Source organism: Schistocerca cancellata, chromosome 1 (genome assembly GCF_023864275.1).
Source record: "Schistocerca cancellata isolate TAMUIC-IGC-003103 chromosome 1, iqSchCanc2.1, whole genome shotgun sequence".
Taxonomy (NCBI): Eukaryota; Metazoa; Arthropoda; class Insecta; order Orthoptera; family Acrididae; genus Schistocerca; species Schistocerca cancellata.
The window spans coordinates 990916755-990935164 of record NC_064626.1 but is presented as its reverse complement, the minus strand read 5'-3'; the positions used below and the strand labels follow the sequence as shown (position 1 = coordinate 990935164).

The following is an 18410-nucleotide window of genomic DNA, read 5'->3' as shown; positions in this document are numbered from 1 at the left end:
CAGGATGGATTATCTTCATCCTCTGCAAACTCCTCCTCCAGCTTCCTCTTGTTCCTCCTCCTGTTTACTCTTGCTTGTATTTCTAGACTCTTTACAGCCCTGTGTGCATCCCGAAGGCGTTCCTTGTCTAAAGCAAGCTTCGCTCGTACCATGTTAGAACCTATCTTCATTCCCATATTTCTAAATACCTTGCACCTTACAATGTTGCCATCATTGGAAGTCGCAACAGCATCATACACACCAAAGTGAAATGTTTCTATTCCAACAAATACAGTCTTGGGGATTCTCGACCATATAACACTTTACACTTTCATTGGGGTTTTGAGTTTTTCCGTGAATACACTTTTTCAACAGTTCAGGTGCTGCTAATCTCTGAAAATAGGTTTTATCACCTCCATTATTGCATGAGGCAGACTATGCTTATGAGTGTACACTTCACCAGTTAGCAATCCTTTGTTATATTTACACCAACTGTCTTCTTCTTTGGGACACAAGCTATGTTGGGGATTTTCATCGGTTGAAGAAGTATGAAAAAAAAGAGCCCAAACAGCCTTCTTCATTTCGTCGACACTTTGTGTATTTTGCCTAATAGCCATTCCATAATAGTTCTGTATTTTGTCAATTACACTGTCAGTTAACCTTCCCTTCCAATCCAACCCTTTACCATCACTGACCTTTTGTTTTTTGAACGAAGCTTTCAGTCGCCGAAGTCTTGTTCCCATTCGCTACTGTACGTGTCCAATACACTCAAATTTCTGCACTACAACATCATCACCATAGGGCTTCAGTCCTTGAACATGTTTGAAACTTTTAGAATCACCGTCACCAAGGTAATTAACATATCGCACAGCGCCACAGTGGGTCACGCCCATGTAGAACACATTTCAAAAAAAAATTTAAAAATAGTTGTAGTCTTCGGAATTGAATAAATTATATATCTATTAAAAGGTAATAGTCTGCAGATTCAGAAAACGCAAAAAAGTAAAAATTGAACTTTTCATGATTTTGAGCCTTTCCGGAGCCCCTTAAAGTAGTAAAGGAGTTTTGCTATTTGGGGAGCAAAATAACTGATGATGGTCGAAGTAGAGAGGATATAAAATGTAGACTGGCAATTGCAGGAAAGCGTTTCTGAAGAGGAGAAATTTGTTAACGTCGAGTATAGATTTAAGTGTCAGGAAGTCGTTTGTGAAAGTATTTGTATGGAGTGTAGCCATGTATGGAAGTGAAACATGGACAATAAATAGTTTGGACAACAAGAGAATAGAACCTTTTGAAATGTGGTGCTACAGAAGAATGTTGAAGATTAGGTGGGTAGATCACGTAACTAATGAGGTGGTATTGAATAGGATTGGGGAGAAGAGAAGTTTGTGGCACAACTCGACCAGAAGAAGGGATTGGTTGGTAGGACATGTTCTGAGGCATCAAGGGATCACAAATTTAGCATTGGAGGGCAGTGTGGAGGTTAAAAATCGTAGAGGGAGACCAAGAGATGAATAAACTAAGCAGATTCAGAAGGATGTAGGTTGCAGTAGGTACTGGGAGATGAAGGAGCTTGCACAGGATAGGGTAGCATGGAGAGCTGCATCAAACCAGTCTCAGGACTCGAACTGGTACACTACGCCGGGCAAAACGACGTCCGACATGATATTAGGAGATATCCCATCAGTTTGTCCCATCATGGTAGTGTGCGCAACGCATCTGCAACAGCTCACATTCTCGCGCAGCGTTCCACGTAGTAGAGTGGTGAGAAGCCGTGGGAGGGGAGCAGGGGCGGTGGCGGAGTCAACGGTCAGTGGGGTCGCGTGTTTTTGCCCGGGGCGGCGGGCGGCTCGCGCCAGTGCCCGCGGGTCCTCAACAATGTGCTTGTGATGAATATAGGATGCAAGCGCGCGCCGCAATTAAAATCTATATGAGCGGCCAAAGTGCGGCAGGGCGGCTCGCTTCATAAATCTGTGGGCCGCGCCGGGCCGGGCCGGGCTTGTAATTACACGCACCGTGTGCTGTAGATGAAAGGGCCGCGTCATCTCGGTACGACCCCCTTAACATCTTCCCTTCATGAGGGGCGGCCAAGGACGGCAATGGCCACCCCTTCATCCCTTGTTAAAGACCCTCTCGTCTTTACACCGCGCTAACAGGTAAGCACACCGTAATTTCTTCTTTCCATACGAACACTTCCTAGGCTTTTTAAGTTTCGATCGAATATTACTTGAGGCATGCTTACCATCGCCACTTTACTTTCGCGCACAACTGCCAAAGTTATCTTCAAATCAATGCTGAAACATGGTTACTCAATTGCTACTTTTACGCATAAAATTACGCCAGCAATTGCCGAGGGACGAGACTCTTCGAGGAAAGGCATAAAACTTCCATTCAGCGAGACGGCACCCCACACATCCACACAAGAATCATTGCTTCTCCGTTGGCTTACCTTATGAAACTAAACAGTTTCTTTTTCAAAGATTTGCGTGATACCAATTCGCACCGCCGGCCCAGTGACAGTGTCCTTTGCTGAAACCAAAATAGAGGAGGAGGAGGAGATTAGTGTTTAACGTCCCGTCGACAACGAGGTCATTAGAGACGGAGCGGAAGCTCGGGTGAGGGAAGGATGGGGAAGGAAATCGGCCGTGCCCTTTCAAAGGAACCATCCCGGCATTTGCCTGAAGCGATTTAGGGAAATCACGGAAAACCTAAATCAGGATGGCCGGAGACGGGATTGAACCGTCGTCCTCCCGAATGCGAGTCCAGTGTGCTAACCACTGCGCCACCTCGCTCGGTGACCAAAATAGAAGCGTAGCTCCTAAGGAGACGTGGTAAAACTATTTCTCTCTACTCTAGCGCTGTAATTACTCGTTTCGTACAGGTACACGTGCCTTCCCCATTTCCTAGACATGCATTCCCACAGTACTTGCAAGTTTATAATCTTTTGGACGAACAGCACAATTTCATTTAGGACCAGTCCCTAAACATATTGTATCTAAGTCATCATCACAGTTAATGAACGTGTTTCGACAATTACGGGATAAAAATCAGAAATTCCTCATTCTCCTTCTTCTACGACAACCTAGTCGAAGATTTTCACAGACGTACTCATTTAATCCATTCACACGCCCTTGTCTTCCTGCCTCCTACTTCCTAACATTACTGTTTTAATTTAATCTTTTAACCAAGTAGTGCCATGACTTTCTCTTTTCGAAAATTCAGTTCAATATCTCTTCACTAATTACTCCAACCACCTATTTGATGTTCAGCATTCTTCTGTAGCATTCCATTTCAAAATCTTGTATTCTCTTCTTGTCCAAATTGTTTATTGTACACCTTTCACTTCATACCGCTTAAATTTATATTCGCTGTCAAATTTCTCTTTTTCGGAAACGATCTTCTTGCTACTGTCTGTCTGCATTTTATGTCCACTCTACTTCGGCGACCAGCAGTAGTTTTGCTGCCAAAATAGTCAAACTCATCTGTTGCTCTTAATGTCTCATTTCCTACTCTAAGTCCCTCTGCATCGCCTGCTTCAATTCGACTACCTTCCATTATCCATGGTTTACTTCTGTTGAAGTTCATCTCCCAACCTCTTTTCAATACGCTGTCCATACTGTTCAGATACTCTTCCAATTACTTTGCCGCCTCTAGCGAATTTGGATGTCATAAGCATCCTCCATGTCTTTACTTATTCTCCTTGAACATTTATTCCCTTTAAAATTTCTCCTTGAATTCCTTCACAGCTACATCATTGTAGAGATTGAATAAGGCCTGTGATAGGCTACAACCGTATCTCACTTCCTACTCAACTATTGATTTCATTTCATGCCCTTCGACACTCATAACCGTAGTCTGGTTTCTGTATGAATTGCGAATAACCTTCCGCTCCCTGTATTTTATCCCTGTCACCTTCAAAATTGCAAAGACTGTAGTCCAGTCAATACTATTATAAGTTTTCTCTGAATCTAGAAATGGTTTGAACGTAGGTTTGCCTTTCTTCATCCTATCTTCTAAAACAAGTCGCAGGGTCAGCATTGCCTCGTGTGTTCCTGAATTTATCCGGAATATAAGCCGATAATCCCGGTCGTAGCCGTCTGGCCCAGTATCAGGTTACAGTGGGAGGGTGGGTTCTTCTTCAGCCTGAAGCTGATTCGTTGGTCTTTTCCAATTCCTCCTGTCACGTTGTGTTTCCAACATCCGTTGGAGAAAATGTTTGTAATGTCCCGCCACGAGGCAGCACCTAACAGAAGCGCTGTAAGCAGGGAAAGTAAATGGACGATGAGAAAGCCTAAATTCTGCTCCCGGTTGGCTGAAAGACCTGTATGTTAAATAATTTCGTGGAGTGGTTTGGCACTCGTGGAACTTGAGCGTTGGTCGGCAGCCCTCGTGGGGCGAAGAAATTGTGTGGCCTGTGGGGTGGAGGTGGTGTTTTTCATTGTGCCTACCAGTAATCGGGAGTAGATGAAACTTCGAGATGAACCAAGTTAGTCCGTGCAATTCAGAAGGTTGGGTGAGCACTTTCCTGTTTTTCTCGGCGAGCGCTGCCGTTTAATGAGTGTGCACTTGTTTGGTAAAAGAATGACGCTGAGCATGGCGTGTGAACACTAAAGTTAATAACTGGAGGTGTGTTGGATAAACGTGGCAGACTTGGCTACGGTTAACTGATACCCTAAAAATGTAATTTGTTTCAATGCTAAAAGTCACTAATGCGTTCGTCCGCCTCTGCCTCTTATGCAAGCAGCTATTCAGTACGAAATCTCATTGACTGAAGTAGAATTGTCTTCATTGATGAGTCCTGCTTCGAACTGAGCCCCAATGACTAGCGAAGATGTGTCTGGAGACGCGCCAGACAGCAGGTGACCGTCGCCCGCCATACGGCCCGTCAACCAGGACTGGTGGTCTGTGGTGCCATTTCAGTTCCAACACTACCCTTCGGTTGTCATCCGCGGCACTATTACAGTACAGCGATGCATCGACATTCTACGTCCTGTTCAGTTGCCCTTCATGGCAAGCCGTCCTGGGCCTACATTTCAGCAAGATAATGCCCGCCCGCACACGGCGAGTATTTTTATTGCTTGTCTTCGTGCTAGTCAAACGCTACCGTGACCAGCAAGGTCGCCAACTCTCTCCCCAATTAATAACGTTTGGAGCATCATGCAACTCTGGATTTTGACCATCTGATGCGCGAGTTGGACAGAGCTCGACACGATATTCCCCAGGAGGACATCCAACAACTCCATCAATCAGTGTCAAGCCGAATAAATGCTTTCATAAGGGCCAGATGTGGACCAATGCGTTACTGACTTGCGCAATTTAAGAAGCACTTTCCCTGAAATAAATCAACAAATTTTCTGAAACTGTCATCATTTATTTTTCTACATGTACATCACATCAACCGAGTGTCATTACATTCGGGTAATAACTTCGTGGTGCGTACTTTTGTGTGTCTTATAGTGGATGCTCTACATTGATTATGATAAACCGTTATCATCTCTTAGAGTGTTCTAGCAGGTCCGAGTTGTTAACATGTCCACTGCAGACAGAGAGCGTAGCATGACTTCAGCTCTAAATACATTACCTTTCTTCCTGATTTCCTTCAAAATAGTCTTTAAAACATTTAAAAAATACACACAGGGGAACTTCCAGTGGGTTTTAACACACCCTGAAATATGTGATATTAAAAGTAATCACTAGCAGTGAGTTAGCAGTATGATACTGCACATTTAGAGGGATACGTTCACAAATATTAGTATTACTGTATACTAATCTGGATAAAACATTGTAGCATAGTAGGCGGCCGCTGTGGCCGAGCGGTTCTAGGCGCTTCAGTCCGGAACCGCGCGACCGCTACGGTCACAGGTTCGAATCCTGCCTCGGGCATGGATGTGTGTGATATCCTTAGGTTAGTTAGGTTTAAGTAGTTTTAAGTCTAGGGGGCTGATGATCTCAGATGTTAAGTCCCATAGTGCTTAAAGCCATTTGAACCATTTTGTAACATAGTACTAGACAGTATGTAACAAACAGCATAGAATTTCACATACATACTATAATGTGTTATATACGTGCAGTATTAAGAAATGTAATTATGAATGCCAGAATGCTATTTAAAACACACACCAAAATGATTTCAATTTGATGTGGACGTCACTCTTTGTACCTCCTTGATATTACGCTGGTTGTTTAGTTAATGAAAAATTGGGTATTTTAAAGCAACACTACGTACATAAATCTTCAAGTCCATTGTTGATCAGGATGTAATTTTTATTTTCACGAAAACCGTAAAAGATGAACCCAGGTCTGAATTTGATTTCTGACAGGTTTTTTTTTTCCAGTAACCTCCACACTTACTTGAGTCTGAACGATGCGTCCGAGTGAAGAGTAACTTGAAGAGGCCAAAATCAAACATGAAATGTCTATATTTCAGTGAATAATTGTCAAAAGTAACTTCCCGTGTTACAAGTTAGTTTGGCTAGAAGCGATGACTGTCAACAAACTTCAAACTATCTGCTATTGGCTACATCTGCCGTAATAGTTAATTACTGATGACTGGTATTCGCTCCAGGTGAACAGCAACAAAGATTAATTAAAATAACTAAATGTAGGTAGCAGTGCGAAAGTAAAGATACAAGCATCAACTACATCTTCACACAGGGCCGCGCTCATGAATGTTTACGGTATCTCCTGTAGCGTATGCAACCCAAATAACAAACGTTCGCCGCGGACAACCTGCAGCACAGGCTGCCACGCGTATAGATCACATCTCTTCTACGTAGCTACAAAAAAATTACACGCCTCTAGTCGAAGCTGAACTGGTAATAATCTTAATCAGCACGTTACGGAATTAGTTTTACACTACATTTAGTTTCTGGAGGTATTAAGAGAGGCTGCTAAGATAATTCGGACTCCAACGAAAAGCACAGAAAAGTACGAACAAAAGCAGCAGCAGCAATAGAACGCAGTAAAAAGTAAGTAGGAAAAACGAAAATCATTACCAGTATGGGCAACAGTCACAATATTTTTAAAATACATGAACTCTAACGGGGAATGTGCGCTTGGTCTTTATCATTATTATTACAAATTGCTTTTTCCCTCTTTACTCTCAGGGTGTTGTGCACAGCATACCATTTAAATAAATCAGTGAGTGTCTTCGTATTCCACATTATTAACTAGCCCAATAAAATACGGAAAAAAGCGAACAAGAGCAATTTTTTGCACTTTAATTCAAATAAAGAGGCCACATACCGATAGAAAGCACTTGTAACAAGTACTCCGTAGTTCCCTGTAAGAGGAAACTATATATCTTCTGGTCATTTAAAAATGAAAAATACAACCGAACGAAATGGCGCGGCGATTAACGCACTGGATTTGCCACAAAAGGAACGGCGTCTGTATTCCTCTTGCAGCCATCCTGATTTACTTTTCTTTGATCGACCTAAAAACCATTTAAGACGATGCCCACGACCGTTCATATTGCAGTTCTTCTCCGACTAATGATGACTGCGTCTTTGATAAACTTAAGGGGTTATTGCACTGAATCTTTACCTTAAACGTCTATGAGAAGACTAATTAAAAATCATAGTGAAGGTTCTATAACAACAAATTTAAGCACTAAACGCGATTGCCACTTAACGTCACACGGCCGTGAGGTGACAATGGTTCAAATGGCTCTGAGCATTATGGGACTTAACAGCTGAGGTCATCAGTCCCCTAGAACTTAGAACTTAGAACTACTTAAACCTAACTAATCTAAGGACATCACACACATCCATGCCCGACGCAGGATTCGAACCTGTGACCGTAGCGGTCGCGCGGTTCCACACTGAAGCGCCTAGAACCGCCCGGACACAGTGGGCGGCCCGTAAGGTGAAGATTATCGAAATAATAGTACCCGAAAAGTAATAGAATAGTTGAAGTCATTATCAAATAAATCTCAACAGGATGCTGTTGCGTCTGTGCCATTATGGTGGCAATTACTGAATCATATTTCTAAATAACAATTTGTGACGTTGCTGACGCCACCTGTGACACCGAAAATTTCCCCGAGATACTGCTGTCAAGCACTATTTAGAGTTTTGGATTTATGGAAATGCATAAATATTCACAATTCATGTTACACACCTCCAGAGGCCGTAGAGTGGACTTAGTAGCCCATGTCCGGAAACGTCAGCCTACGATGCTACAGAGCCTCAAAATTATAGGCACCGGCGCCCGTAAATGTATGTAATACACAGGCAGATGCCGTGACGATGTTCCAGACTTACAAGGATGATGAAGACGGATAAATGCATCATTTGTGGAAAGGGTCCCTGGTTCGAGAACGAATGAATCGAAAGTTACAAGCGAAAATCATTCTGATACCTCAAACAGTGGAATCCATGCACCGGTACTGTTGTTACTAACATTGTAGGGTAGGCAACTATCAGAGGTGATAGTGAGGATCAAGACAAGATAAAATGTCTAGCAAACACGGGTTCTCAAATGCGTACCTGAGGAGCTATGAGCACTCATTCATCTTCGTATAAAAACCACACATCCACTCCATTGAACAAGTGCTCTCAGATATTAGGATACGCATTTCACAGTCCCTGTTTATTAAACATTTTTTTCTTGTTTAGACCATACTAACCACCTCTGAAAATTCCATACCCAACATTTTTAGCGACAACAGTACCGGTACCTGTATTCCACTGTCAAACATATGAGAATGATTTTCGCTTGTAGCTTTCGACTCGTTCGTTTCCGAACCAGGAGCCTTACCTCATATTGAAACATATATCCATTATCCTTGAAAGTTGGTAAGATCGTCACGGAATCAACCTGTATATCACATACTTCTACAGGCACCGGTGACTGTAGCTCCGACGCTGTCTAGCATCAAATGGTTCAAATGGCTCTGAGCACTATGGGACTTAACTTCTGAGGTCGTCAGTCCCCTAGAACTTAGAACTACTTAAACCTAACTAACCTAAGGACGTCACACACATCCATGCCCGAGGCAGGATTCGAACCTGCGACCGTAGCGGTCACGCGGTTCCAAACTGAAGCGCTTAGAACCGCACGGCCACACCGGCCGGCCATCAAATGGTTCAAATGGCTCTAAGCACTATGGGACTTAACATCTGAGGTTATCAGTCCCCTAGACTTAGAACTACTTAAACCTAACTAACCTAAGGACATCACACACATCAATGCCCGAGGCAGGATTCGAACCTGCGCTCGTAGCAGCAGCGCGGTTGCGGACTGAAGCGCCTAGAGCGGCTAGGCCACAGCAGCCGGCTTGTCTAGCATCGTCGGATGATATTTCCCGATATGCGTTCCCGAGTAAAACCTGATGTACAGTGTCGTCTCTGCAGTGTGTGACTTGAATTGTGAAATACCTGTATACTGTACCGTTTTGAACCGACAATGCTTTACAGAAAGAGGCTTAAACTTCATAAAAGTAGAATATGTCCAAAAATGCCATTAAATTGAAAACAACACACGTGTAAAATATCGCGCCACACTTAAATTATCAGCTACACCGTTAACACACACAATGAACAATGATGGTTTTGACCAGCTTTTCTCTTTTCCTTTTGACTTTCCGTCCAAAGGCTCCAGCAGGTCAAGAAACACAACAATCACAGTGCAGTAGACATCATTTTTATAAAAGCGACAGTAGGATAGTGAATAATCCTCAAAAGAAATACAAATGAGGTTACCATAGTTTCTGGCTTTTACAATACCATCCGTGAAAGACCCGAGATAAGTTTCACACGGCCAACGCTTTCAGAAACCCTACAGGAGGAAGGTGGTTTTGTTCAACGAAGCAGTTACACGGTTAACAGGCTTTCAAAAATTAGTGAACAGAGTACATGCAAACCGAACGAATATTGGTAAAAGGTACACACAATGGGAACAATACGGGCAATGTCATATTTTAACAGTTCACTTTAACAGTTTGAGCAACAACCCTTAACTTGAACACAAGCATCCACTCACAGAGCTACCGTATCTTAGTCGTTGACTGCTCCCTAGCGATAACAAATCAACACTTGTTGCTGCTACCGCTCCACAGCCATCATATTTCATGACGGGAGGTGGTAACCTCCTGGATGGTGCCATACACATACACCGAGGTGACAGAAGTCATTGGATACCTCTTAATGTCGTGTCGCACCTTCTTCTATCCGGCGTAGAGCAGCAACCCGACGTGGCATGGACTCAACAAGTCGATGGAAATCCCTTGCTGAAATACTGAACCATGGTGTCTCTACAGCCGTCCATTATTGCGAAAGTGTTGCCGGTGCATGATTTTGTACACGAACTGACCTCTCGATTATGTCTCACAAATGTTCTATTTGATTCACGTCGGGCGATCTGGGTGGCCAAATCGTCGCTCGATCTGTCCAGACCGTTCTTCAAACCAATCGCGAAAAAGCTTGGGCCGGTGACGAAGGCACATTGTCATACAGAAAAAGTCCATCGGTGTTTGGAAACATGACGTCCATAAATGACTGCAAATGATCTCTAAGTAGCGAAACATCCAAAGGACCCAGTCCATTCCATGTAAATACAGCCCACACCATTACACAGCCATCACCAGCTTGCACAGTGCCTTGTTGACAACTTGGGTCCATGGCTTCGTGGGGTCTGCGTCACATTCTAACACTACCATCACTTCTTACCAACTGGAAGCAAGACTAAATGGTCACGAGCCCAGGAGAGGTGCAGGAGGCGATGTCGTGCTATTAGCAAACGCTCTCGCGTAGGTCAGCTACTGCAGTAGGCCACTAACGACAAATTTCGCCACCCTGTCCTAACGGATATATTCGTCGTACGTCCCGCATTGATTTGTGCGGTTATTTCATGCAGTGTAACTTGTCTGTTAGCACTGACATCTCTACGGAAACGCCGCTGCACTAGGTCTTTATGTGAAGGTCGTCGGCCGCTGCGTTGTCCGTGGTGAGAGGTAATGCCTGATATGTGGTATTCTCGGCACAATCTCGGCACTGTGGATCGCGGAAGATTGAATTCCCTAACGATTTCCGAAATGGGATGTCCCATGTGTCTAGCTCCAACGACCTTTCCGCGTTCAAAGTCTGTTAATACCCATCGTGCGGTCATAATCACGCCGGCCACCTTTCCACAAGAATCATCAAAGTACAAACGACGCTCCACCAATGCTCTGCGCTTTTATTCCTTGTGTAGACGATACTACCGCCTTCTGCGTATTTACATATCACTATCCCGTGACTTCTGTCACCTCAGTATTCTATGGGCTACATGACGTTAACGGACCAAGGAAGCCTGAAAACAGTACGCCAGTAGCCCTGTATCTGTCCTGGGATCTTTCCCCTCCAGTGCTCAACGGGTTGGGGTTGGGTTGTTTGGGGGAGGAGACCAGACAGCGAGGTCATCGGTCTCATCGGATTACGGAAGGATGGGGAAGGAAGACGCCCGTGCCCTTTCAAAGGAACCATCCCGGCATTTCCCTGGAGCGATTTAGGGAAATCACGGAAAACCTAAATCAGGATGGCCGAATGCGAGTCCAGTGTCTAAGCCACTGCTCTACGTCACTCGGTAGTGCTCAACGTTCTCAACTATATCGTACACCTGGCAACAGCCCAGGCAGGCGGACAATTCGTCGCAATGTACATATTGCCCTATGTAGTCCAACAATCTGCACTCTTTCCAATTCGGTGAGTCATTAATATTGGCGTGGAAAGCGTATCAGAGACAAGGTGCTGCTCGTTTCGGAGCGAATGAGCCCGAGTAAGACCACTGCATTGCAGGCTGTGTATTAAATTTTTATCCCGTGACAACGGAAGGCGAAATAACATTGTACTTTTCCTGGTCATTAGAGCTTTCGTCAATGCTCTGGGCTATACCTCAACCTCTCTCAAACCTTTCGTCGAATGAAGACATTCTACACTGGCGATGTAATCCGCCCACTGGATACAAGATGTCAAGCCCAGTGGCCCACTTACTGCTGTTCGATAGGGATGGGCTACATGGCGATACTGGGTGGCACCGGCGTTCTTTGGCCTGCACTCCTCCATAGCATTCAAATCACTGTTACACAAGCACTCACACCAATCATGCACAGGATTAAAAAAACTATCCCAGATTCATAGAGGTCATAGTATGGTCGAAGCTAGAAAAAACATTTCTAAGTATTTGACTGGAAACAAACCTTTTCAGATGTGCTTCATTCTTTTCTACGATAGGCTTCCTACTGACACTATGGGAGCTCCATGTAATACCACAAATAGTTAAACTTCGTGGCACTTCAACCTCACAGTGTTGCGAGCTTGTGTAAACGCGCCTGTCCGTCCTTGTATTTAGGCACATGAACGCATGCCGCTGTAACTTTGCTGGCATTCATCAATGTTTTTAAATGTCCCTACAACCAGATATCCAAAGGATTCAGGTTCGGATGAAGCGGTTTGCTATGGAAGTCATCCTGCTCGACCAATCCATCAGTCATTAAAAATTAGTGTTACGTACTGCCGAACGAAGCGCAGAGAACGGGGAAAGGGGGGTTATACGGCCGTGGATAAATCTCATCCATCGTCTTCCTGCAACAAGGTTCCCTAAGAGCGCGTTATATTATACGAATTCTTATCTTAGAATCTGTCTTACAATCCATTGACAGAACTGTAACATGACACTGTGGTGTTGTGGTCTTTGAGGTTACACACGCTGAAATAGAAATGGATAAAGTAATCCCTCATTTAGTTTTGAGCACTCGAGATCTTGAGTGTTGCTTTGATCAGCTGCAATTCTTCACAAAGTTTCAGAATAGTCTTCAGTTCACTTCAATACTCGCTCCCACATATCCGGCGAGCGAACAAATGTGCGATAACCAAGGCCTACTACGATCCATTATCCTAGTTGAGAACAATAACGAATTTGCAGGTAAATGGTAAAAGCAACGAAGTATTTTCTTTAATATGAAGATAGAATGTCGGCTTGTGTATACCTTTGTCGTACATAAGAGGATTCTATGTCAACGTTGTTCACACTGCACTGAATTACAGTGAAGGGCGAAACAGCTGTAACATCTATGACCGACATCAGCACCACAGTCAGTGGACTAAGAACAAACAAGAGTGAGAAATGAACATCAACAAGAAGAGGGCCTCCACCAATGACTACTGAACATTCTCAACACAAGTGAAACTATCTACAGCTTAAACAGTATGTCTCCAGAATGAGTTTTCACTCTTCAAACTTCTGGCAGATTAAAACTGTATGCCGGGCCGAGGTTCGAACTCGGGATCTTTGCTTTTGTAGGCAAATGCTCTACCATCTGAGTTACCCAAGCACGTTTCACGATCCCTCCTCACAGCTCTAATTCCGCCAGTTCCTCATCTCCTATCTTCCAACATCACGGAAGTTCTCCTGCGAAACTTGCGGGTCTAGCACTCCTGGAAGAAAGGATATAGCGACACAGCTTAGCTATAGCCTGGGAGATGTTTCCAGAAGGAATTTTCACTATGCACTGGGGTGCGCGCTGATACGCAAGACATGAAGTTTCATATCAGCCCATATTCCGCTGCAGAGCGCAAATTCATTCTGAAAACATCCCCCAGGCACACACTGCTGCAGAGCGAAAATTCATTCTGGAAACATCCCCCAGGCTGTGGCTAAGCAACGTCTCGGCAATATCTTTTATTCAAGGAGTGCTAGACCCGCAAGTTTCGCAGGAGAAGTTTGTGAAATTTGGAAGGTAGGAGATGAGGAAATGGGGGAAGTAAAGCTGTGAAGAGGGGTCGTGAATCGTGCTCGGGTAGTTCAGATGGTAGAGTAATTGCCCGTGAAAGGCACAGGTTTCGAGTTCGAGTCTCAGTCCGGACACAGTTTTAATACACCGGGAATTTTTACAAACAGTACGTGTTTCCTATCACACGATTATCGGACTTCATGCATCATCCCCTGCACAATACAGATACACACTTAACACTGAGAGGAACTGCCTGAACTAGAACCTTGGCTAGAAAAGAAAAGTGTTTCACAGTTGTATTTAAGTGCGTAATTCTGGTGACTTTCCTGAAGGAGACAAATGCTGTATAGAAAATTTCCCCCCTTAAAGACTTGTATGAATGTGGGTTACGATACCTTTATATTAGATAGCGTAAGCAACCTGTACATATGGCACGAATGGTGTTACTTTAAAATTCCGAGTCACGGAATTACTCACCATTCGTCAGACTTCAGCCTCTTGCATATCGCCTGAAAAAGAGAAACAGCAAAATTAGAAAGTACAAAACCAATAAAGGTCATAATTTATTAAAGACTGTCTTAATTTACTTCCTCCATCTCTTTTCCCATGGAAAGCACCCCTCCCCTACCACACGCGCCTCACTCCGGAGACGGATCCAATAAACCGAAGAGTGCCGTGGCAGGAAAGGGCGGGAAGCAATCTTATTGCCTGCGTACGTACTACTATTCCTTTTTACTTCTTCCGTCATCCAATGTCTCCTATCCTTTTCCATTACCAAGTATGGACAGATATAATGACCCAGCGATACAGTAGTCCACCTCGGAAGCTCGCTCTCTCTCTCTCTCTCTCTCTATCTCTCTCTCTCTGTCTCTGTCTCTGTCTGTGTGCGTGTGTGTGTGTGTGTGTGTGTGTGTGTGTGTGTGTGGTTCGGGTTTTAGCCAGGGCACGGGCACAGGCACGGCGGCCAGTCGCGGTCTGGGCCGACATGATAAAGCGACCCTCAATTAGAGGAATTTGCTCCCCACCGCCGCCGCGGCTCCACAAGACGTACAGTGCAATTAAAGCTTTTAATTCTCCAGTAAGTCTTGCTTTACGATGCCATTAAATTGTTCTAAAACAACGGGCTTGAGCTACGGGGATAAATTATTTTGAAATGACCAAACGGAACATTACAAAGGACTTTATTGCCATTGAGCTGTCGAAATAAGGTGGCATCAACTTTTGCTGATAGATGTTCGCAACGGGGAGAACACTGTAACGCAATTAACAATATACTATAGAAGCAATTTTATTGCCCTAATTACTGTCATCGCGTCCGCAGATAAAACACCACAACGAGACTTAATGGATTCCGACGGGCACTAAACTAATCCAAAAACACTCCGAGCGCGGAGGCTAGGAGGTGCGATATGGGTTTCGTGACTCAGTGACTAATACTGCTCAGCTCCCACGGTCAGTGACAATGTTTTCCGAAACACGAGCGAACGGCAATAGCTGTAATAAACACAACGTTACATCACAGAAGTGTCGTCTTTTCCAAAAGTCGCACAGATATTTCCACAACAATACAGACAGAATATTCTGATGACAGAGAGCCGTTACCTCTACGGTTCGTACCCCGACAGTTTATTGCAAGAAAAACACAAAAAGATTCGACCTCTCGTAATCATCAAATTTGGATAGGTAGTTTATAGGAGGTATATATAATATCAAAACTAAAGAAGTAAGGGATGGGATGTCAGCAACGTAATTTGTGGTCATGCCACGAAATTGCTAAAAAACAGGGGCTCATCGACGAAGTACTGCGCTTCGGAGAGAAACAATGGAATTCTTCGAATGTGCAGGGCAGATAAACACTGGAATATAAAGCATACACATAAACACGCCGCATACTGACCTCGCTGGAGAAGCGACACAATGTAACACGCAACGAAGACGCGCTGACAATCTTACATTTCTAGTAGTTTCGAAATGCATCGCAGTCTTTCCAGGCAAACATTTCGTTTCGATGTAGCTGGAAGTCAGAACATAGCAATACATACCACAGAATGCAAGAGAAAGAGGTGGCACAGTTTCAACTTGAAACATATGTTCCAGAGGCAGTATATACGTCTGTTACCCGTCTTATTGTATCACTCGCTACTTTCTGCTTTCTATCCCCCCCCCCCTCTCTCTCTCTCTCTCTCTCTCTCTCTCTCTCTCTCTCTCTGAGCAAAAAGACAACCGGGTTTTGAATGAATTAATGACCTTGGACAGTAAATACCCTCTATGTCAATATTCTAAATTTTCACTGAAATCTGTAAGTTATATTTAAAGAACAACAGGTACGCAAGAAGATCTGTTTTTGCCATAGGACAGTACTGTTAAGGTGGCAATGGGAGTTAATCATTTCTCACTTAAACTATCGATGAGTTATTAGCGCACATGAAGCATATACAGAATACATCTCGCATCAGCAATTGCTAAGTTCAAATGGTTCAAATGGCTCTGAGCACTATGGGACTTAACTGCTGAGGTCATCAGTCCCCTATAACTTAGAACTACTTAAACCTAACTAACCTAAGGACATCACACACATCCATGCCCGAGGCAGGATTCGAACATGCGACCGTGGCGGTCGTGCGGTTCCAGAACCACTCGGCCACTCCGGCCGGCAATTGCTAAGTTTCCCAGAGGCACTCATGAATCACGATTTCCCACAGGTGCACACATCTCAAGTTACAGCACTCTTTCATGACCTTCTGACTCAAATGCTTTTACATTATTAGATTAACATTCACATCGCCACGTGCGACGAGTCGCATGTGTCCGTGGTTGATTTGAACCCGATTTGCAGCTAGGAAGATTATATTTCTTGTAAGTCAACTTATTACCCCCGTTTATGACCTAATTACGTTCCGCTTATCTGAAGCTCACCGAAACATTACTGCCGTGCGTTTAGACTAGGAAAATTTCGTTTAAATTCAGCAGTCCTGTTGCACTGTGATACCGCAACGCACGTACAGTTTTAATACAAGTTTCACTGGCTCCCAAACAAATCTTTCATTACAGCACACATTCCGTTAGAGAATGGAACTTCCTGACAGATTAAAAATTTGCGCTGCACTGAGACTCAAACTCATACCCTTGCCTTTCGCAGGAAATTCCCTTGCCATCTGAACGATACCGGTGCGTTTCAGAGTCAATACAGTATCAAGGTACGTTATGCCATATTTATTTTCCAAAGTGAAAAACAGGCACAACGAAATGCCTTTAGTCTGTAGTCAGCCAATCTCCGTAAGAAGCTGTCTTCAGGGTATTCTATACTGAAGATACGTAGAATGCTACAAAAAAATTAGTACAACCTATTAGACGTTACCAATTCACTCAAGATTTATGGTTGCAATAGTGCATATGGCTCACCAGGTCTATGTCGTACGCACAAATGGCCATCACTTGCGTGCACGCCGAATCCGCTTTCATCGCTGAAGATCACGGCGCGCGATTCCATTTTCCGAGTGATCCTCTGACGGCACCTTCGAACCGTGTATGTCGGTGCTGTGGCGTGAGTGGAAGATGGGCCAGAGGCACAAGTGCCCGTAGCCCCCCTGCTAATACCTGTTCACAACAGCTCGTGTTATCACATCTGGGCTCACAAGTTAGCTTATCTGTACTGTGGCAGCTGTACCATCTATCACTGCTGCCCTACAATACAACTATACTGGCGGGTGTCTGCGCTGCGTGGATGTCCAGAACCCCGTCTACGGGTGTGAGAATGTTCACGTGACCACAGATACCACCATCGTTGCACAACTGACGCAACACGTCCAACTTTGGTGGCAATACTCCGAAAGGACCATCCCGCCACTCTGAAGGCCACACTTCAACCTATTTCAAAAGGCCACACTTCAACCTATTTCAAACTGTCTCAGTTGGCTGTAGGAAGCACGAGTGCGCCTCCGTGGCATGGCATAGGCCGTTCTAGGATCAAAATCGACGTCGTCTTTCCAGGTGTACTAATCTTTTTTCCGGCAACGTATTTACGGATCTGGAAAGTAAAAGGCAGGCACTGACTGATTAAATATTATAATCGGGAGTTGGAGGGGAGGGGGGGGGGGGGTGGATAGCTCGGCTTTTAGGCCATTAAGCTTCGTAGGCTCAGCTTCAGATTCGAGCTTACAGTCCGCTGCGCACTTTCAATCTATCAGAAAGTTTCAGTTCACTATACATCACAGCATCGTAACAGGAAGAAAGCACGGTAAGGTTGCATCAACAGCGAAGTCATTACACACGGGAACACCAGGTCAGTCTTTTAACCACTACGCCATCCCGCGCAGTAGCATTTAAATTAGACTTTTCTGGCAAAGCACAGAGAGACAGCCAGGGGCTGGCACCACGCTTACTGCCCTGTGATCCCACTGAAAGAAGGTGGACTGCGTAAAGAGCGAGCCTGTGGCTGGACAGGCGGTGATCCATCACGGGCCGCGACCGCACCACGCCGTGCGGTGCAGCTTAGCTCGGCTCAGCGGCAAGTAATAAGCGAGCCGGCTGGGCCGGCAACACGCCATTAGCCATTTCAGCGCCGGCACTCGGTAATGTCTTCATCTCCCACGGTCCGGGCTGGCCCGCCGCACCGTAATTAATAACCGGCAATTAGAGAGCGCGCGCCGCCGGGCCGTGCGGGGAAATGACCGAAAACGCCATCAGCGCCGGCGCCACGGCCTCTGGAGATCCACGGCCG

General features: G+C 44.7%; 1 protein-coding gene across 1 annotated transcript in view; it reads right to left on the bottom strand.

Moving 5' to 3' along the window:
* LOC126088737 (uncharacterized) overlaps window positions 1-18410 on the bottom strand; it is a 471473-nt gene that overhangs the window by 231274 nt on the left and 221789 nt on the right. The window contains exon 3 of the mRNA XM_049906860.1: window positions 14168-14199. Within this exon, the coding sequence (XP_049762817.1) occupies window positions 14168-14199 (32 nt within the window). The remainder of the gene's footprint in view (window positions 1-14167; window positions 14200-18410) is intronic.